This window comes from Mesoplodon bidens (assembly GCF_964165515.1).
Source record: "Mesoplodon bidens genome assembly, chromosome: 4".
Lineage (NCBI taxonomy): Eukaryota > Metazoa > Chordata > Mammalia > Artiodactyla > Ziphiidae > Mesoplodon > Mesoplodon bidens.
This window is the reverse complement of record NC_138160.1, coordinates 135812753-135835992: the sequence shown is the minus strand read 5'-3', so window position 1 is coordinate 135835992 and position 23240 is coordinate 135812753. Positions and strand designations below refer to the sequence as shown.

Below are 23240 nucleotides of genomic sequence, written 5' to 3'. Positions count from 1 at the left end.
GAAAGAAACAGCAAAGAAGAGCCCTCCTGCAGTCAGAACAAACCTCAAAGACTCCTCAAAGTTTACCCCTTCTGAATTTAATTGGATCAGACTGTGGAACAATCTCTGCCCCAAGGCATTTCAAAAACATTAGAGCAATCAGCCAGCAATTAGTGGAATCTTAACAGCTGTATGTGATAGCAAATGAGTCAGAGAGCTTAACACAAAAATCAGGGAAGGAGATAGTCAAAGAGAGTCCTGCTAAAACCAATATCATCCTAGGGTGACTGTATTCATGTCCAAGTCTGTGCCCTCTAAGGAGTGACACTCAAGGTTCACACTACAGAGGAAAGAGACTTCGCTAAAATAGTCTGTCCCTGGTGGTCCACTGGGTAAGACCCTGCGCTCCCAATGCAGGGGGCCTGGGTTCGATCCCTGTTCTGGGAACTAGATCCTGCTTGCATGCCACAACTAAGAGTCTGCATGCTGCAACTAAGAAGTCTGCATGCCTCAACCAAGACCCGGTATAGCCAAAATAAATAAACAAACAAATAAATAAATATTTTTTTAAATAAAAAATAAAATAGTCTAGTCAAGTCAGTAAACAAAAAACAAGCAAAAAAAAAAAAAACCCCAAAAAAAGTAGCCCTGGAGAAGTGAAAGAGAGTCATTGTCCAGAGTTCCTACAGTATATTACGTAAAATGTCCAGAGTTCAACCAAAAATTATGACATGCAGAGAAACAGAAAAGCACTATTTGTACATGGGGGAGAAAAACAGGCAAAAGAAACTACCTGTGGTAGGGCCCAGATTTCAAATTTGACAAAGGCTTCCAAGCCATTATAAATATATTCAAACAATTAAAGGAAACCATTTTTAAAGAAGTAAAGGAAGTTATGATGATGATGTCTCTTCATAGAGATACTATCAATAAAGACATAGAAATTATAAAAACAGCCAAATGGAAATTCTGGAGTTGAAAAGTACAATAACCAAAATGAAAAATTCACTAGAGGGGTTCAACAGTAAAATTGAACGGACACAAGAATGAATCAGAAAACTTGAAAATAGACTGGTAGTGATTTTACAATCTGAAGAATAGAGTGGAAAAAGAATGAAGAAAAATGAACAGAGCCTCAGAACACAGTCATCATTAAGTGTACCAGTGTATCTATAAAAGGAGTATCAGAAGGAGAAAGGAGAGAAAAAGAAGCAGAAGAAAGTATTTGAAGACCTAATAGCTGAAAACTTCCCAGATTTGATGAAAAATATTACACATTTAAGAAATTTAATGAATTATGAGTAGCGTAAAAGCCAAGAGATCCACAGCGAGACATATCATATTAAACACACATAGTATAGACACATCATAGTAAAATACTGAAATCCAAAGCCAAAGCCAAAGAGAAAATCAAAGTGAGAGGGAGACAGACAGACAGACACTCATCAATAAAATGAACACCTGACATCCCATGAGAAACAATGGAGGCCAGAATACATATTTGAAGTACTGAAAACAACCTGTCAACTTACATTTAGTGAAGCCATGTTTCAAAAATGAAGCCAAAGTAAAGACATTCTCAGATAATCCAAATCTGAGATTGCTAGCACACTTGCATTGTGAGAAATACTGAAGGGAGTTCTTCAGGCTGAGAGTAAGTGATCACTAATGGTAGTTGGAATACAAACAAACAAAATACCAAAGAGCCCAGTAAAGGTAAAAATGCAATTATAAAAGATAGTATAGGAAATCTAAAAACGAGTGGATGTATGTATATGTATAACCAATTCACTTTGCTGTACAGCAGAAACTAACACAACATTGTAAAGCAACTATACTCCAATAAGAATTAATAAAAAAAAAATAGGGCTTCCCTGGTGGCACAGTGGTTGAGAATCTGCCTGCCAATGCAGGGAACACAGGTTCGGGCCCTGGTCTGGGAGGATCCCACATGCCACGGAGCAACTAGGCCCGTGAGCCACAACTACTGAGCCTGCGCGTCTGGAGCTTGTGCTCTGCAACAAGAGAGGCCGCGACAGTGAGAGGCCCGCGCACTGCGATGAAGAGTGGCCTCCGCTTGCCACAACTAGAGAAAGCCCTCGCACAGAAACGAAGACCCAACACAGACAAAAATAAATAAATAATTTAAAATAAAAAATAAATAAAAGATAGTATAAAAAAGACAGTATAAATCTTCTTTTGACTGGTTTTAAAAGCAGTTGTATAAAACAATATGCAAATAATTGTTTTGGGGGACCTATAACATATAGAAATGTAGTATATTTGATAATAAAAGCATAAGGAAGTAGGTGGAGGCAAAGTTGTTTTAGAGTAAGGAAATGATGGCAGATGGTAACTTGAATCCACAGGAACAAATGAAGAGAACCAGCAGTAGTGAATAAAAAGGTTAATATAACAAACTTCAAAGTATATACTTGCTCTCCTTTCTCTTCTCAGCTTATTTAATAGGCATAAACTTATATAAATTAATAATCATACCAATAGATTGCTGGTTTTATAACACATATAGCTATAATTTATATAACAATAATAGTACACAAAGGGGGAAGAAGGAGTAGAGCTATATACAAGCAACATCTCTATATTTTGGGACTTCCCTCGTGGTCCAGTGGGTAAGACTCCACGCTCCCAACGCAGGGGGCCTGGGTTCGATCCTGGGCCAGGGAACTAGATCCCGCATGCATGCCGCAACTAAAGAACCTGCATGCTGCAACGAAGATCCTGTATGCCGCAACTAAGACCCAGTGCAGCCCAAATAAATAAATATATGTTTTTAATTTCTATATTTTACTGGAATTAAGTTAGTAAAAATCTGAAGTTGATTCAGGTAAGGTAAGATGTATATGATTAGCCCTAGAGCAACCAGTAAGAAAATAACAAAAAAATAGTGGAAAAGTTGTTAAAGGAACTAAAAAGTTATTTAGAAAATATTTACTTCATGCAAAAGAAAGCAGTAAAGAAGGAATAGAAGGCCACAAGGAAAATACAAGACACATAGAAAACAAAAGATAAAATGGCAGACATGAATCCAGCTGTTTCAATAATCACCTTAACTGTTAATGATTAAACAATCAAAAGGCAGATATTGTATAACTGGATAAAAATCAAGATCTTAACTGTATGTTGTCTACAGTAGACAAACTTCATAGTCAGACTCTTCCAAAAAATGGGAGGGCCTCATTCCATGAGGCCAATATTGCTCTGCTACCCAAACCAGAGAAAGACAACATAAGAAGGGAAAACTGCAGGTCAATATCTCTAATGAATACAGAGACAAAAATCCTCAACAAAATACTAGCAAACTGAATTCAGCAGCATAACAAAAGGATTATACACTGTAACCAACCTGGATTTATTCCAGGAATGTGAGTTGTTTAACATTTGAAAATCGATTAATGTAGTATACCATATCAATAGGATAAGGGACAAAACCACACAATCATCTCAATGAACCCAGAAAAAAAGCATTTGACAAAACTGAGCACTTCTTCATGTTGAACATGAAGTATTCCAGCAAACTAGGAATACAAAGAAACTTCCTCAACTAGTTAAAGGGCATGTACCAAAAAAACCCTAACTAACATTATACTTAATGACAAAGACTGGAGATCAGCAAGACCCACTTAAGATCAAGAATAAGACAAGGATGTACATTTTTACCACTTCTATTCAACATTTTATTGGAGGTTTAATCCAGGACAATTAGACATGAAAAATAAATAAAAGGTATCTAGACTGTAAAGGAAGACATAAAACTATATTTATATATTGCACAATCTTATATATAGAAAATCCTGAGGAATCCACAAAAAAAAGCTATTGTAAGTAACAAATGAATTCAGCAAGTTTTCAGGATATAAGACTAATATATATAAAACAGTTGCATTTCTGTACAGTAGCAATGAATAAATAGAAAATGAAATTGAGAAAACAATTCCATCTACAATAAAATAGAATTTAAAAACCTGAGGAATCAATTTAACAAGATAAGTGCAAAACTTATATTCTGAAAAGTACAAAACACCACTGAGGTAGAATGTCACTGAGAGTTACAGAATAGGGAGCCCCAAGAATCTCTCTCTCCACTGAAGCAATAATTAAGCTGGCAAAAACTGTCAGAATCAGCTGGAGGGGTGTTTAATGAAGAAAGAAGCTGCTAAATTCTGATAAGAGAGCACTGTGGCATTTTTGCCACAGCCATCTCACATTTTCTAGTTCAGTGATGGCCAAGGGGATGGTGAGCCATGTTCCTGGTGTGACTTGTTGCTACTAGAGGAGGCAGTACAGACCTTGTTCTTCAAGCATTATGGGTGTGCATTTTTGACCTGTCTGGTGACGTCCTGAGGAATTGGCTCAGGGCTTACCTTAATTTGACTCTCCCAAGCATTCCCTTAGAGCTGGAGTGGCCTCCCAGCTAGTGTTTGTGGAAAATATTTAAAGGTATGTACTGTCCACAGCTGCCTGGGTTAAGGGACAACAGACAGGACAAGCAGCAGACAGACTGAAAAGCCTAGAAGAGACTGGGAAAGGAGACATATGGGGGAATAGAGGCTTTGTAAAACTCCCATGTATACTGAGGAACCAGTACACAAGGGCACAAACATATCCAGAGCTAGCATATCCAGGGCTAGACACATGTTCAGCAAACACTGGAGAAGACCCTAAGCTTTCACCTCTGACTGCTTTTTAGGCTCTGTGTAGATAGGAAGTCAAGGCTGAAGAAGACTTGTAAATAGCTTGACCCAAAACTTCCAAAATTTAAAGAAAGATAGGAATCCAAGAAGCTCAATGAACACTGAGTAGGGTAAATTCAAAGAGATACATTATAATCAAGCTGTCAAAGCCAAAGAAGGAGAGAATCTTGAAAACAGCAAGAGGGAAGTGACTAATCTTGTACAGGAGATTCTCAATAAGGTCAACAGCCAGTTTCTCATCAGAAACCACGGAAGTCAAAAGACAGTGGCATAGCATAGTGCTGAAAGAAAAGAAACCATAACCAAGGATTCTATCACCAACAAAACTACCCTTCAGAAATGAAGGAGGGCTTCCCTGGTGGTGCAGTGGATAAGAATCTGCCTGCCAATGCAGGGGACACGGGTTCGATCCCTGGTCTGGGGAGATCCCACATGCCGTGGAGCAACTAAGCCCGTGCGCCACAACTACTGAAGCCTGTGTGCCTAGAGCCCGTGCTCTGCAATAAGAGAAGCCACTGCAGTGAGAAGCCCACGCACCACAATGAAGAGTAGCCCCCACTCACTACAACTAGAGAAAGCCTGTGTGCAGCAACAGAGACCCAACACAGCCAAAAATAAAATAAAAGAAAGAAAGAAAGAAAAGAAATGAAGGAGAGGGAATTCCCTGGCAGTCCAGTGGTTAGGACTCGGCACTCTCACTACCAGGGCCCCAGATTTGATCCCTGGTTGGGAAACTAAGATCCCAGAAGCCACGCAGTGTGGCCAAAAAAAAAAAAAAAAAAAAAAGTAGAGAAAGTTCATCACCAGTAAACCTACCCTACAAGGAATGCTAAAGGAAGTATTTCAGAATAAAATGAAAAGGCAGTAGACAGTAACTCAAAGCCAGACTAAGAAATAAAGAACACTGGTAAAAGTTACTAAAATAACAGATACAAAAGCCAAGTATCTTTTTTCTTTTGTTTTTTTGGCCTCACCAGCCGACATGCAGGATCTTAGTTCCCCGAACAGGGATCAAAGCTGTGCCCCCTATAGTGGAAGCACAGAGTCTTCACCACTAGACCACCAGGGAAGTCCTTCTTTTGTTTTTAAAAGCCAAGTATATTGTATTTTTGGTTAGTAACTTTTTTTCTATGTGATTTAAAAAGCAAATGCATAAAACATCTATTATAAAATCTATGTTAATAGATATAAAATGTATAAGTACATAATTCAGGACAGTAGCAATACAAAGGAAGGAAGGCACTGTATACAAGCAGAATTTTGATATGCTAATGAAGGTCACTTAGTATCAATTCAAACGAGATTGTTATAGAATTAAGGTGTTAATTATAATCCCCATGGTAACCACTTAAGAAAATCACTTAAAAATATTTGAGGGAATTCCCTGGCGGTGGTGGCGAGGACTCCATGCTTCCACTGCACCCCTGAACCCCAGCTCAGGAACTAAGATCCCGCATGCCACGTGGTACAGCCAAAAAAAAAGAAAAAAGGCAGAGTAAGTATTTCCTTATCAGTAATCCCTTTAAATGGATTAAATTAAAAGGTAGATTGGCAGAATGAACTTAAAAAATAATCACACTAAATCTTGTCTCTAAGAGACTCACTTTATTTATTTTAAAAAATAAACATGATATTCACTGAGCAGACATTTTTTTTTTTTTTTTGGCTGCACCATGTGGCTTGTGGGCATCTCAGTTCCCTGACCAGGGATTGAGCCTGTGCCCCCTGCAATGGAAGCACAGAGCCCTAACCACTGGACCACCAGGGAATTCCCACAAGACACTCACTTTAGATCCAATGACACAAATAGGCTGAAGTGAAAAAATAGAAACAGATATTCCTTGCAAGTATTGTAGTAACCAAAAGAGAGCTGAGGTGGCTATAATAGTATTTAACAAAACAGACTTTATGTCAAAATTGTTACAAGAGACAAAGACATTAAATATTTTATTTATTTATTTATTTATTGGCCACGCTATGTAACATGTAAGATCTCAGTTCCCTGACCAGGGATTGAACCCAGGCCACAGCAGTGAAAAACCTGGAATCCTAACCACTAGGCCACCAGGGAACTCCCACATATCCATTTTAAAACGTTAAGAAGGGACTTCCCTGGTGGCACAGTGGTTAAGAATCTGCTTGCCAATGCAGGGGACGGTTTTGATCCCTGGTCTGGGAAGATCCCACATGCCATGGAGCAACTAAGCCTGTGCGCCACAACTACTGAGCCCAGGCGCTGCAACTACTGAAGCCCACGCGCTCTAGGGCCCATGTGCCACAACTACTGAGCCCACATGCTGCAACTACTGAAGCCCGCGTGCCTAGAGCCCATGCTCTGCAACAAGGGAAGCCACCACAATGAGAAGCCCGTGCACCACAATGAAGAGTAGCCCCCACTTGCTGCAACTAGAGAAAGCCTGGGCACAGCAACGAGGACCTAATGCAGCCAAAAATAATAATAAAATGTTAAGAAGATATAGCAATTATAATCACATAATATATAACAACAGTACCCCAAAATATATGAAGCAAAAATTGACCGAATTGAAGGGAGAAATACACAGTTATGCAATAATTGTTGAAGACTTCACTACTTTATTTTATTTATTTTTTATTGAGATATAATTGACATGTAACATTGTATTAGTCTCGGTATACAACATAATTTTTTTCTTGTGATGAGAACTTTTACGATTTAATCTCTTAGAAACTTTCAAAAATACAATACAGTGTTATTAACTATAGTCACTATGCTGTATATTACATCCTGAGGACTTAACTTATTTTATAAATAAGAAGTTTGTATATTTTGACCACTTTTATCCATTTTGCTCACCTCTCACTCCCAATCTCTGGCAACCACAAACTGTTCTCTGTATCTGTGATTTGGTTTTCTTTGTTTTTTGTTTGTTTGTTTTTAGACTCCTCATGTAAGTGAACCCATATGGTATTTGTCTTTCTCTGACTTATTTCACTTAGCATAATGTCCTCAAGGTCCATCCATGTTGTTGCAAATGGCAGCATTTCCTGATATCATTGTGGTTTTAATGTGTATTTGCCTGATAATTGTGATAATTGTGAGCAACTTTTTTTTTGGCTGCATTGGGTCTTAGTTGCTGCGCATGGCCTTTATCTAGTTGTGGCGAGCAGGTGCTACTCTTCATTGAGATGTGTGGGCTTCTCATTGCGGTGGCTTCTCTTGTTGTGGAGCACGGGCTTTAGGTACACAGGCTTCAGTAGTTGCAGCACGTGGGCTCAGTTGTTGTGGCACGCGGGCTCTAGGGTGCGTGGGCTTCAGTAGTCGTAGTGCGCAGGCTCAGTAGTGGTGGCTCGCGGGGTCTAGACCGCAGGCTCAGTAGTTGTGGTGCACAGGCTTAGTTGCTCCACGGCATGTGTGATCTTCCCAGACCAGGGGTTGAACCCATGTCCCCTGCATTGGTAGGTGAATTCGTAATCACTGCACCACCAGGGAAGTTCTTGAGCACCTTTTCATGTACCTGTTGGCCATCTGTATGTCTTCTTTGGGAAGAAAATGTCTGTTTAGCTCCTCTGCCCATTTTTAAATCAGATTTTTTTTTTGCTATTGAGTTATATGAATTCTTTATGTGTTTTGTATATTAATTGTTTATCAGATATATGATTTGCAAGTATTTTCTCCCATTCGGTAGGTTGCCTTTTCATTTTGTTGATGGTTTCCTTACAGTACAGAGCTTTTCAGTTTGATGTAGTCCCACTTGTTTATTTTTGCTTTTGTTGCCTTTGCTTTTGGTGTCAAATCAAAAAAAAAAAAACTGCCAATTCAGATGTCAAGGAGCTTATTGCCTATGTTTTCTTCTACAAGTTTTAAAGCTCTAGGTCTTATGTTTAAGTCTTTAATCCATTTTGACTTGATTTTTGTATATGATGTAAGATGGGGTCCAGTTTCATTCTTTTGCATGTGGCTGTCCAGTTTTTCCAACACCATTTATTGAAGCTTCTGTCTTTTCCCAATTGTCTATTTTTGTTAGTTAATTAATAGCCATGAATTAATTAGCCACATATGCATGGGCTTTTTTATAGCTCTGCTTTCTGTTCCATTGATCTATGTGTCTGTGTTTATGCCAGTACCATACTGTTTTGTAATATAGTTTGAAATCAGAGAGTATAATGCCTCCAGCTTTGTTCTTCTTTCTCAAGATTGCTTTGACTATTCACTGTCTTTCATGTTTCCAGAAAGCATTTGGGATTGTTTGTTCTATTTCTGTGAAAAATGCCATTGGGTTTTGATAGGTATTTCACTGAATCTGTAGATTGCTTTGGGTAGTACGGATATTTTAACAATATTATTTCTTCCAATCCATGAGCACAGAATATCTTTCCATTTATTTGTGTTTTCTTCAATTTTTTTCATCAGTGTCTTATAGTTTTCGGTGTACAGATCTTTCACATCCTTGGTTAAATTTATTCCTAGGTATTTTATTCTTTTTGATGCAATTGTAAATAGAATTGTTTTTCTTAATTTCATATTCTGACAGTTCGCTGTTAGTGTATAGAAATGCAACTGATTTTTGCATATTGACTTTGTATCCTGCAACTTTACTGAGTTCACTGACTAATTCTAACCGTTTTTTTGGTTGAGTTTTTAGGTTTTCCTAGATATATTATTATGTCATTTGCAATTAGAGACCGTTTTACTTCTTTCTTTCCAATTTGGATGCCTTGTATTTCTTTTACTTGCCTAATTGCTGTGGCTAGGGCTCCCAGTACTATGTGGAATAAGTGGCAAGAGTGGGCATCCTTGTTCTGTTCTTTACCTTAGAGGAAAAGCTTTAAACTTTTTACCATTGAGTATGATATTAGCTGTGGATACTTTAAATAATGAACGGAAGACCATCCATCCAAAAATGATGAAGATCAAAAATGAAATAGAAGACTGTGTGATACCTTAAACCAACTAGAACTAACAGAAATACATGATCTCCACCCAACAACAGGATATACATTCTTCTCAAGTGAAAATGTATATTCTGTAGGATAGACCATATGGTAGATCACAGGATGAGTCTCAGAAATTTTTAAAAGATTGGAACCATACAAAGTTTCTTCTCTAACCATGATGGAATGAAAGTAGTCATCAATAACAGAAAGAAAAACTGGAAAATTCACAAATATTGGAAATTAAACAACACACTCTTAACCAGTGGGTCAAATAATACATCACAAGGAAAATTAGAAAACACTTTGAGATGAATGAAAATGAAAACACAACATACCAAAACTTAAGGAATTATATAGCAAAAGCAGTGCTGATAGAGGAATTCATAGCTGCCCTGGCCTACATTTAAAAAGAAAGATGTTGAGCTTCCCTGGTGGCGCAGTGGTTGGGAGTCTGCCTGCCAATGCAGGAGACATGGGTTCGAGCCCTGGTTCGAGCCCTGGTCTGGGAAGATCCCACAGGACGCGGAATAACTAAGCCCGTGTGCCACAACTACTGAGCCTGCGCGTCTGGAGCCTGTGCTCCTCAACAAGAGAGGCCATGATAGTGAGATGCCTGCGCACCGCGATGAAGAGTGGCCCCCGCTCACCGCAACTGGAGAAAGCCCTCGCACAGAAACAAAGACCCAACGCAGCCAAAAATAAATAAATTAATTCATTAGTTAAAAAAAAAAAAAAGAAAGATGTCAAATTAACAACCTAACTTTATACCTTAAGGAACTAGAAAAAGAAGAGCAAATAAAACCCAAAGCTAGCAGAAGGAAGGAAATAATAAAGATTAGAGTAGCGATAAACAAATAAAGAATAGAAAAACAATAGAGAGTTTAATGAAATAGAGAAAAAAAGGTCAACAAATGTTGGCTTTTTGAAAAGATCAACAAAATTGACAGACTTTTATAGCTAAGCTAAGAAAAAAAGAGAAGACATAAATTAGTAAAATCAGATATGAAACTGGGTACATTACTCGGACTTTGTAGAAAAATGATTATAGGATAATAATGAATAATTGTACACCAACAAGTTAGGTAACCTAGATGAAATGGAAAAATACTTGAATTACCAATACTGCCTCAAGAAGAAATAGGAAATCTGAATAGGTGTATATCAAGAGATTGAATCAGTAATTAAAAACCTCCCAACAAAGAAAAGCCCTGGACTAGATAGCTTCACTGGTGAATTCTACCAAACTTTTAAAGAAGAATTAACACTAATCCTTCTCACATTCTTCCAAAATATATAAGAGGGAGTGATTCTAAAGCCAGCATTACTCTGTTACCAAAGCTAGAAAAAGATATCACAAGAAAGAAAATTACAGAATCAACAAAATACTAGCAAACTGAATCCAGCAGCATATTAAAAGGATTATACACCAAGACCAAGTGGGATTTTCCCCAGGAATTGTAAGTGTGGTTCAACATCAGGAAATCAATCAGGGTAATACATTTCATTAAAAGAATGAAGGAACAAAACCATCTGATCATTTCAATTGATGCCAAAAAAGCATTTGATAAAATCCAACACCTTTTTGCCATAAAAATCAATTCCTGATTTCAAAACTTAGCAAACTAGGAGTAGAAGGGAACTTCTTCTACATGATAAAAGGCATTTATCCAAAACCGACAGTTAACATCATACTCAATGATAAAGCACCAAAAGCTTTCCCCTAAGACTGGGAACAAGACAAGGATGTCTGCTTTCACCACTGTTGTTCAACATTGTACTAGAAGTTGCAGCCAGAGCAATTCGGCAAGAAAAAAAGACATGTAAAATGGAAAAGAAGTAGAATTACCTCTTTTCACACATGATACTATATATGGAAAATCCTACATATAGAAAATCCTAAAGAATCCACAAAAATTTATTAGAGTGAATGAATGAATTCAGCAAAGTTGAAGGGTATAAGATCAATATACAAAATTCACTTGTATTTCTGTACACAAGCAATAAGCACTCAAAAAAGGAAATTGAGAATACAATTCTTTTTACAATAGCATCAAAAAGAGTAAAATAGTTAGGAATAAATCTAACCAAGGAGATGCAAAACTTGTAAACTGAAAACTATAAAACATTGCTGAAATAAATTAAAGAAGACTGAAATAAATGGAAAGGTATTCGTGTATAGGCATTGGCAGACTTATTATTAAGATGGCAGTACTTCCCAAAGGGATTTACAAAATCAATATAATCCTTTTCAAAATCCCAGCAGCTTTTCTGCAGAAATGGAAAAGCTGATCCTAAAATTTACATGGAATTGTAAGTGACCTGGAACAGTTAAAACAATCTTGAAAAAGGAAAACAAAGTTGGAGGACTCACAATTCTTGACCTCAAACTTACTACAAAGCTACTTTGTATCAAAAAACATGGTATCAAGAGAAAGAGGAGACAAGCCACAGACTAGGAGAAAATATTTTCAAAAGATGTATCTGATAAAGGACTGTTATCCAAATATACAAAGAACTCTGAAAATTCAATAATAAGAAAATGAACAACCCAGTTAAAAATGGACAAAGGACCTGATCAGATACCTCACCAGAGAACATATACAGATGACAATTAAGCATATGAAAAGATTCTCCACATCATATATCATTAGGGGATTGCAACTTTAAACAACATTGCAATATCACTACACACCCCTCAGGATTGCTTTGCTCACTACACCATGATGCTTCTGTAGGTATTCATTTTCATCCATGTAACCTTTTAGGATTACTCTTTTTTTTTTCCCAATAAATTTATTTATTTATTTTTGGCTGTGTTGGGTCTTTGTTGCTGCATGCGGGCTTTCTCTAGTTGCGGCAAGCAGGGGCTACTCTTCGTTGTGGTGCACGGGCTTCTCATAGGGGTGGCTTGTCTTGTTGCAGAGCACTGGCTCTAGGCGCGTGGGCTTCAGTAGTTGTGGAATGCAGGGTCAGTAGTTGTGGCTCGCGGGCTCTAGAGTGCAGGTTCAGTAGTTGTGGCACACAGGCTTAGTTGCTCCGCGGCATGTGATATCTTCCCAGACCAGGGCTCGAACCCGTGTCTCCGGTATTGGCAGACGGATTCTTAACCACTATGCCACCCGAGAAGTCCAGGATTACTCTTATCTTTACTGATATTTTTGTTTTCCAGATATAATACTAACTTGTTTTTACCACACCGATATAGCCATGTGATGTTTGCATTATAGCACACTTTAGCAGTTATCAAGTATATACTACCTGGATTTTAGATTTTTTAAATTAAATTCTCCACCAAGGCTTGTGTAATATCTTGCCTATATTGAGTCCTAAAAGAATAGTTAGTAGGTGAATTGTTCCTAGCTGAAGAGAAGGCGGCTTTGTGGAGGAAGTAGATTTGAGCACACCCTTGAAGTATTTGTGCAATCCAATGCATGGAGAGATCTAAAAGTAGAAGAGCTATGGAGCAAAGTCATAGTAGCTGCAAGTACAATGCATTCAGGATGTATGTATTAAATTAAAAATGCCTGAATGAGGATGTGGCAGTAGGAATGGAAATCTGAAACGTTTCAGAAACTAGGTCTCATTTTGTGATATTGAACTTGGGCAAGGTCCCTAGCACTTGGAGATTTGGGGGTAGGACACCAACCCCTGAAGAAACCCTATATTTCCAAAGAACTTGAGATGATAGTCTATTATGTCAATCATACTTATATTTTTAAAGGGAAGGAAACAAAGTTGCCCTTTTAAAAAAAATGTTGGAGCATGAAATGAAACACCCAACTTGTTTTGGGTTTTGCTAATGAGCATGGTTATTATGCTTATATTATCTGTCACTAGATGGAGTCCATGAGTCCAGGCAACTTTTGGTTTGACTTTTCTACATAACTCTTCCTATGATTCCTGTTCTGTGCCTTTGAAAGGTGGAGTGATACTTTTTTTAAAAAAATTGACAAATGGGTTTGAATGGCAGAATTTTTAGATTTGCCTTACAAGAAAAACTATTAGTTTATAAAACAGCAAAGTGATCTTTTCAATTCTTCACATTCCCACACTCCAAATTTCTTTTTGGAAAAGATCTCTAAAAACCAGTTTAATATCAGTTCTAAATCTTTCTGGTATTGAGTGTTTTAATATAATTAATTATTGAATGTGAATTTAAAAATTAAGTTGTTATCCTCTGTTCGAGTGCCCTCCCCCATCCCCAAGAGCTCTTGATTTCAACCCAGTTATACATTTCCCCCCACCTCCTATAAATTTTGCCTCAAATACTAGTAAGAACAATTGTTACACTGCTTACTAAGTGTCAATATTTAGCACAGCACAGCAGGTACCTGAATTTCTAAAACCTTACATGGCATAAGGCATCATGAGAGAAAGGCCCAGATAGGTAATTTTTCTTTATCAAGGCTGCCAAAGGCAAGAATCCTGAGGCTGATAATAGGTAATACTTATAAGCTTACTTTGCCAATTGTTTTATGTTGGGACTAGGCAACATGTAGATGAGTACATGAAGTAGTTGCAGAAAGTTATCTTGGGAGCTCTCTAGGCCCCAGTTAAACTTGCTCAGTTAGTCTGTATACAAGGCAACATGTGGACAAGTTATGATCGAATTCCTTTTTTGTCTTTCTGCTACAGCACGTGCCCTTATAGTCGGCCTCCTTTTGACTATGGACATTTTCCAGGTTCAGTGCCAGAATGCCTTGGTTATTATGAAGACAGATACCAAGACCATGAAGCTATGTTTTCAGCTTTAAATAGAGAATGTCTTTTTAGAGACTGTCCTTTTAGAGACTACCCAGATGAACGTGCTCACAGCGAAGATTTTTGGAGTTTTGAGAGCTTGGATGGGACCTTTTACTGTAACAGTCATAGCCACAGTGGGGAAGAATACTTAAATCCCATGCCTCAGCTGGACACTGGAGCCTTGGAAAGTGTCTTCACAGCCCCGACATCAACTCTCTCTAACATCGAGCAAGTCAATGTCACTGACACTGATGAGGAGGAAGAAGAAAAAGTGCTCAGGAATTTATAATTATAAAACAAATATGTACAGAAAATAAACATCTCTTAAAATATATTCTGGGTCACTTGTTGTGAAAAAAAGCACCTAGAATGCTTTGTTGAGAGTTTTCAGCTGTGATCTGAGGAGTCAAACCAAATGCAATTTATGCCTTCATAAAGTTTTTTTTAATTGGAAAAGAAAGTAAAGTAAATATATATTTTTTTTATTATTTTCTGCTTTATAACAAAGTGAATCAGTCATACATATACATGTGTTCCCATATCCCTTCCCTCTTGCGTCTCCCTCCCTCCCACCCTTCCTATCCCACCCCTCCAGGCGGTCACAAAGCACTGAGCTCATCTTCCTGTGCTATGCGGCTGCTTCCCACTATCTATCTACCTTACATTTGGTATTGTATATATGTCCATGCCTCTCTCTCGCTTTGGCACAGCTTACCCTTCCCCCCCCCCCATATCCTCAAGTCCATTCTCAAGTAGGTCTGTGTCTTTATTCCTGTTTTACCCCTAGGTTCTTCATGACATTTTTTTCTTAAATTCCATATATATGTGTTAGCATACAGTATTTGTCTTTCTCTTTCTGACTTACTTCAGTCTCTATGACAGACTCTATGTCTATACACCTCATTACAAATAGTTCAATTTTGTTTCTTTTTATGGTGGAGTAATATTCCATTGTATATATGTGCCACATCTTCTTTATCCATTCATCCGATGATGGACACTTAGGTTGTTTCCATCTCCGGGCTATTGTGAATCTCTATTCACAATGAACATTGAACATTGTGGTGAACATTGCAATGAACATTTTGGTACATGTCTCTTTTTGAATTATGGTTTTCTCAGGGTATATGCCTAGTACTGGGATTGCTGGGTCATATGGTAGTTCTAGTTTTAGTTTTTTAAGGAACCTCCATACTGTTCTCCATAGTGGCTGTACCAATTCACATTCCCACCAGCAGTGCAAGAGTGTTCCCTTTTCTCCACACCCTCTCCAGCATTTATTGTTTCTAGATTTTTTTTATTAGTTTCTGCTATATAACAAAGTGAATCAGTCATACATATACATCTGTTCCCACATCCCTTCCCTCATGCATCTCCCTCCCTCCCACCCTCCCCATCCCACCCCTCCAGGCGGTTACAAAGCACCGAGCTGATCTCCCTGTGCTCTGCGGCTGCTTCCCACTATCTATCTACCTTACGTTTGGTAGTGTATATACATCCATGCCTCTCTTTCGCTTTGTCACAGCTTACCCTTCCCCATCCCCATATCCTCAAGTCCATTCTCAAGTAGGTCTGTGTCTTTATTCCCGTTTTACCCCTAGGTTCTTCATGACATTTTTTTTCTTAAATTCCATATATATGTGTTAGCATACAGTATTTGTCTTTCTCTTTCTGACTTACTTTACTTTGTATGACAGACTCAAGGTCTATCCACCTCATTACAAATAGCTCAGTTTCGTTTCTTTTTATGGCTGAGTAATATTCCATTGTATATATGTGCCACATCTTCTTTATCCATTCATCCGATGATGGACACTTAGGTTGTTTCCAGCTCCGGGCTATTGCGAATAGAGCTGCAATGAACATTTTGGTACATGTCTCTTTTTGAATTATGGTTTTCTCAGGGTATATGCCCAATAGTGGGATTGCTGGGTCATATGGTAGTTCTATTTTTAGTTTTTAAAGGAACCTCCATACCGTTCTCCATAGTGGCTGTACCAATTCACATTCCCACCAGCAGTGCAAGAGTGTTCCCTTTTCTCCACACCCTCTCCAGCATTTATTGTTTCTAGATTTTTTGATGATGGCCATTCTGACTGGTGTGAGATGATATCTCATTGTAGTTTTGATTTGCATTTCTCTAATGATTAATGATGTTGAGCATTCTATCATGTGTTTGTTGGCAGTCTGTATAGCTTCTTTGGAGAAATGTCTATTTACGTGTTCTGCCCATTTTTGGATTGGGTTGTTTGTTTTTCTGCTATTGAGCTGCATGAGCTGCTTATAAATTTTGGAGATTAATCCTTTGTCAGTTGCTTCATTTGCAAATATTTTCTCCCATTCTGAGGGTTGTCTTTTGGTCTTGTTTATGGTTTCCTTTGCTGTGCAAAAGCTTTTAAGTTTCATTAGGTCCCATTTGTTTATTTTTCTTTTTATTTCCATTTCTCTAGGAGGTGGGTCCAAAAGGACCTTGCTGTGGTTCATGTCATAGAGTCTTCTGCCTATGTTTTCCTCTAAGAGTTTGATAGTTTCTGGCCTTACATTTAGGTCTTTAATCCATTTGGAGCTTATTTTTGTGTATGGTGTTAGGGAGTGATCTAATCTCACACTTTGACATGTCCCTGTCCAGTTTTCCCAGCACCACTTATTGAAGAGGCTGTCCTTTCTCCACTGTACTTTCCTGCCTCCTTTATCAAAGATAAGTTGACCATATGTGCGTGGGTTTATCTCTGGACTTTCTATCCTGTTCCATTGAGCTATCTTTCTGTTTTTGTGCCAGTACCACAGTGTCTTGATTACTGTAGCTTTGTAGTATAGTCTGAAGTCAGGGAGCCTGATTCCTCCAGCTCCGTTTTTCATTCTCAAGATTGCTTTGGCTATTCGGGGTCTTTTGTGTTTCCAAACAAATTTTGAAATTTTTTGTTCTAGTTCTGTGAAAAATGCCAGTGGTCGTTTGATAGGGATTGCATTGAATCTGTAGATTGCTTTGGGTAGTAGAGTCATTTTCACAATATTGATTCTTCCAATCCAGGAACATGGTATATCTCTCCATCTATTTGTATCATCTTTAATTTCTTTCATCAGTGTCTTTTAATTTTCTGCATACAGGTCTTTTGTCTCCTTAGGTAGGTTTATTCCTAGATATTTTATTCTTTTTGTTGCAATGGTAAATGGGAGTGTTTTCTTGATTTCACTTTCAGATTTTTCATCATTAGTGTATAGGAATGCCAGACATTTCTGTGCATTAATTTTGTATCCTGCAACTTTACCAAATTCATTGATTAGCTCTAGTAGTTTTCTGGTAGCATCTTTAGGATTCTCTATGTAGAGTATCATGTCATCTGCAAACAGTGACAGCTTTACTTCTTCTTTTCCGATTTGGATTCCTTTTATTTCCTTTTCTTCTCTGATTGCTGTGGCTAAAACTTCCAAAACTATGTTGAATAAGAGTGGTGAGAGTGGGCAACCTTGTCTTGTTCCTGATCTTAGTGGAAATGGTTTCAGTTTTCCACCATTGAGGATGATGTTGGCTGTGGATTTGTCATATATGACCTTTATTATGTTGAGGAAAGTTCCCTCTATGCCTACTTTCTGCAGGGTTTTTATCATAAATGGGTGTTGAATTTTGTCGAAAGCTTTCTCTGCATCTATTGAGATGATCATATGGTTTTTCTCCTTCAATTTGTTAATATGGTGTATCACATTGATTGATTTGCATATATTGAAGAATCCTTGCATTCCTGGAATAAGCCCCACATGATCATGGTGTATGATCCTGTTGGATTCTGTTTGCTAGTATTTTGTTGAGGATTTTTGCATCTATGTTCATCAGTGATATTGGCCTGTAGTTTTCTTTCTTTGTGACATCCTTGCCTGGTTTTGGTATCAAGGTGATGGTGGCCTCGTAGAATGAGTTTGGGAGTGTTCCTCCCTCTGCTATATTTTGGAAGAATTTGAGAAGGATAGGTGTTAGCTCTTCTCTAAATATTTGATAGAATTCGCCTGTGAAGCCATCTGGTCCTGGGCTTTTGTTTGTTGGAAGATTTTTTATCACAATTTCAATTCCAGTGCTTGTGATTAGTCTGTTCATATTTTCTATTTCTTCCTGATTCAGTCTTGGCAGGTTGTGCATTTCTAAGAATTTGTCCATTTCTTCCAGGTTGTCCATTTTATTGGCATAGAGTTGCTTGTAGTAATCTCTCATGATCTTTTGTATTTCTGCAGTGTCAGTTGTTACTTCTCCTTTTTCATTTCTAATTCTATTGATTTGAGTCTTCTCTCTTTTTTTCTTGATGAGTCTGCCTAATGGTTTATCAATTTTGTTTATCTTCTCAAAGAAGCAGCTTTTAGTTTTATTGATCTTTGCTATTATTTCCTTCATTTCTTTTTCATTTATTTCTGATCTGATTATTATGATTTCTTTCCTTCTGCTAACTTTGGGGTGTTTTTGTTCTTCTTTCTCTAATTGCTTTAGGTGCAAGGTTAGGTTGTTTATTCAAGATGCTTCCTGTTTCTTAAGGTGGGATTGTATTGCTATAAACTTCCCTCTTAGAACTGCTTTTGCTGCATCCCATAGGTTTTTGGTCGTTGTGTCTCCATTGTCATTTGTTTCTAGGTATTTTTTAATTTCCTCTTTGATTTCTTCAGTGATCACTTCGTTATTAAGTAGTGTATTGTTTAGCCTCCATGTGTTTGTATTTTTTACAGCTCTTTTCCTGTAATTGATATCTAGTCTCATAGCATTGTGGTCGGAAAAGATACTTGATACAATTTCAATTTTCTTAAATTTACCAAGGCTTGATTTGTGACCCAAGATATGATCTATCCTGGAGAATGTTCCATGAGCACTTGAGAAAAATGTGTATTCTATTGTTTTTGGATGGAGTGTCCTATAAATATCAATTAAGTCCATCTTGTTTAATGTATCATTTAAAGCTTGTGTTTCCTTATTTATTTTCATTTTGGATGATCTGTCCATTGGTGAAAGTGGGGTGTTAAAGTCCCCTACTATGAATGTGTTACTGTCGATTTCTCCTTTTATGGCTGTTAGTATTTGCCTTATGTATTGAGGTGCTCCTATGTTGGGTGCATAAATATTTACAATTGTTATATCTTCTTCTTGGATCGATCCCTTGATCATTATGTAGTGTCCTTCTTTGTCTCTTCTAGTAGTCTTTATTTTAAAGTCTATTTTGTCTGATATGAGAATTGCTACTCCAGCTTTCTTTTGGTGTCCATTTGCATGGAATATCTTTTTCCATCCCTTTACTTTCAGTCTCTATGTGTCTCTAGGTCTGAAGTGGGTCTCTTGTAGACAGCATATATATGGGTCTTGTTTTTGTATCCATTCAGCCAATCTGTGTCTTTTGGTGGGAGCATTTAGTCCATTTACATTTAAGGTAATTATCGATATGTATGTTCCTGTTCCCATTTTCTTAATTGTTTTGGGTTTGTTATTGTAGGTCTTTTACTTCTGTTGTGTTTCTTGCCTAGAGAAGTTCCTTTAGCATTTGTTGTAAAGCTGGTTTGGTGGTGCTGAACTCTCTCAGCTTTTGCTTGTCTGTAAACGTTTTAATTTCTCCATCAAATCTGAATGAGATCCTTGCTGGGTAGAGTAATCTTGGTTGCAGGTTTTTCTCCTTCATGACTTTAATTATGTCCTGCCACTCCCTTCTGGCTTGTAGAGTTTCTGCTGAGAGATCAGCTGTTATCCTGATGGGGATTCCCTTGTGTGTTATTTGTTGTTTTTGCCTTGCTGCTTTTAATATGATTTCTTTGTGTTTAATTTTTGACAGGTTGATTAATATGTGTCTTGGCGTATTTCTCTTTGGATTTATTCTGTATGGGACTCTCTGTGCCTCCTGGACTTGATTAACTATTTCCTTTCCCATATTAGGGAAGTTTTCAACTATAATCTCTTCAAATATTTTCTCAGTCCCTTTCTTTTTCTCTTCTTCTTCTGGAACCCCTATAATTCGAATGTTGGTGCGTTGAATGTTGTCCCAGAGGTCTCTGAGACTGTCCTCTGTTCTTTTCATCCCTTTTTCTTTATTTGGCTCTGCAGCAGTTATTTCCACTATTTTATCTTCCACCTCACTTATCCGTTCTTCTGCCTCAGTTATTCTGCTATTGATCCCATCTAGAGTATTTTTTATTTCATTTATTGTGTTTTTAATCGATGCTTGATTCATCTTTAGTTCTTCTAGGTCCTTGTTAACTGTTTCTTGCATTTTGTCTATTCTATTTCCAAGATTTTTGATCTGGGAAATAGAATCTTGGATCATCTTTACCATCATTATTCTGAATTCTTTTTCAGGTAGACTGCCTATTACCTCTTCATTTGTTAGGTCTGGTGGGTTTTTATCTTGCTCCTTCTCCTGCTGTGTGTTTTTCTGTCTTCTCATTTTGCTTATCTTACTGTGTTTGGGGTCTCCTTTTTGCAGGCTGCAGGCTCGTAGTTCCCGTTGTTTTTGGTGTCTTTCCCCAGTGGCTAAGGTTGGTTTAGTGGGTTGTGTAGGCTTCCTGGTGGAGGGTACTAGTGCCTGTGTTCTGGTGGATGAGGCTGGATCTTGTCTTTCTGGTGGGCAGGTCCACGTCTGGTGGCGTGTTTTGGGGTGTCTGCGGACTTTTTATGATTTTAGGCCACCTCTCTGCTAATGGGTGGCGTTGTGTTCCTGTCTTGCTAGTTGTTTGGCATAGGGTGTCCAGTACTGTGCTTGCTGGTCGTTGAGCGAAGCTGGGTGCTGGTGTTGAGATGGAGATCTCTGGAAGATTTTCGCCGTTTGATATTATGTGGAGCTGGGAGGTCTCTTGTGGACCAGTGTCCTGAAGTTGGCTCTCCCAACTCAGAGGCACAGCACTGAAACCTGGCTCCTCAATTTGGGATGATTCGTTGTCTATTCATGTATTCCACAGATGCAGGGTACATCAAGTTGATTGTGGAGCTCTAATCCGCTGCTTCTGAGGCTGCTGGGAGAGATTTCCCTTTCTCTTCTTTATTCTCACAGCTCCCGGGTCTCAGCTTAGGATTTGGCCCCGCCTCTCCATGTAGGTTGCCGAAGGGCGTCTGATCTTCACTCAGACAGGACAGGGTTAAAGAAGCAGCCGCTTTGGGGACTCTGGCTCACTCAGGCGGGGGGGGGGAGGAAGGGGGGCGGGGGGGGAGGGAGGGGGGCGGAGTGGGGCGGGGGGGAGGGAGGGGGCGGAGTGGGGCGGGGAGGGAGGGGCAAGGAGGCGGGGCGAGCCTGCAGCGGCAGAGGCCGGCGTGACGTTGCACCATCCCGAGGCGCGCCGTGCTGCGTCGTGCTGCACAGGCTTCCTGGAGGGGGGGCGTGGACAGTGACCTGTGCTAGCCCACAGGCCTCGTGGTGGCGGCAGCAGCCTCAGCATCCCACGCCCATCTCTGGGGTCCGTTCTCTCAGCCGCGACTTGCGCCCGTCTGTGGAGCTCCTTTAAGCAGCGTTCTTAATCCCTTCTCCTCGTGCACCAGGAAACAAAGAGGGGAGAAAAAGTCTCTTGCCTCTTCGGCAGGTCCAGACTTTTTCCCGGACTCCCTCCCGGCTAGCTGTGGCGCATGAGCCCCTTCAGCCTGTGTTCACACCGCCAACCCCAGTCCTCTCCCTGCGCTCCGACTGAAGCCCGAGCCTCAGCTCCCAGCGCCCCCCGCCCCGGCGGGCGAGCAGACAAGCCTCTCGGGCTGGTGAGTGCCGGTTGGCACCGATCCTCTGTGCGGGAATCTCTCCGCTTTGCCCTACCCAGGTACGTGGGGAGTTTCTTGCCTTTTGGGATGTCTGAGGTCTTCTGCCAGCGTTCAGTAGGTGTTCTGTAGGAGTTGTTCCACGTGTAGCTGTATTTATGGTGTATCTGTGGGGAGGAAGGTGATCTCCTCGTCCTATCCATTCATCTATTGATGGACACTTAGTTAGCTTCCATCTCTTGTATTTCCCCAAATTATTTGACCAAATATTGTCAGAATATCTAAAAGGCTTGGGTTCCAACTAACACCTTTAGAGAAAGACTGCTCTTGACTTTCTAAATTTGATAATTCAGCTACTTGAAAGTTGGGACTAAATCTATTTTCAGTCTATTTGCAGTGAAGAGAATAATGCTGCTGTGAACATTGGGGTGCGTATATCTTTTCGAATTAATGTTTTCCTTTTCTTTGGATATATACCCAGGAGTGGAATTGCTGGATCATATTATGGCTCTATTTTTAGTTTTTTGAGGAGCCTTCATGCTGTTTTCCATAGTGGCTTCACCAGTTTACATTTCTAAAAACAATGTACTAGGGTTCCCTTTTCTCCACGTCTGTGCCAACATTTGTTATTTGTAGACTTTTTGGTTATAGCCATTCTGAGAGGTGTGAGGCAATATCTCCAACAGATCTTGTTCTTATAGACAAATTCGTTGGGGGAATCCCTTTGTAAGGCAGTGGAATAATATAGAGGATAGTTCAGTGTGTCCTAACTATCTGTCTTCAGGCTAGTCCTTCCCCAATCTTCATTTTAATGGCTGTTGAGTCAGGGCTACTCTTTTAATCTTCTTCCTTCTGATCAGAAGTCAGTTTAGATTGTTTACAGATCCACAATATAATTTGGGCTGGGAAATATGGGTATCTTTTTTTTTTTTTTTTTTGCAGTACGCGGGCCTCTCACTGTTGTGGCCTCTCCCGTTGTGGAGCACACGCTCTAGACGTGCAGGCTCAGCGGCCATGGCTCACGGGCCCAGCCGCTCCGTGGCATGTGGGATCTTCCCGGACCGGGGCACGAACCTGAGTCCCCTGCATCGCCAGGCAGACTCTCAACCACTGCGCCACCAGGGAAGCCCATGGGTATCTTTTAGGTGAAACAATATCCAATAGCAGTTAAGCATGCCTAGCTGCAAATG

The 23240-nt window shown here is 39.2% G+C and overlaps 1 protein-coding gene across 2 annotated transcripts in view; it reads left to right on the top strand.

The window, feature by feature from the left end:
* SOX30 (SRY-box transcription factor 30) overlaps positions 1 to 14795 on the top strand; it is a 73977-nt gene extending 59182 nt beyond the window's left edge. Inside the window, exon 5 of one of the 2 annotated variants that reach the window (XM_081230936.1) lies at positions 14247 to 14795. In XM_081230936.1, coding sequence (XP_081087062.1) covers positions 14247 to 14643 — 397 coding nt within the window. In that variant the 3' untranslated portion in view covers positions 14644 to 14795. The remainder of the gene's footprint in view (positions 1 to 14246) is intronic. The other variant, XM_081230937.1, reaches the window with a different exon arrangement.
* Positions 14796 to 23240: the final 8445 nt, after the last annotated feature.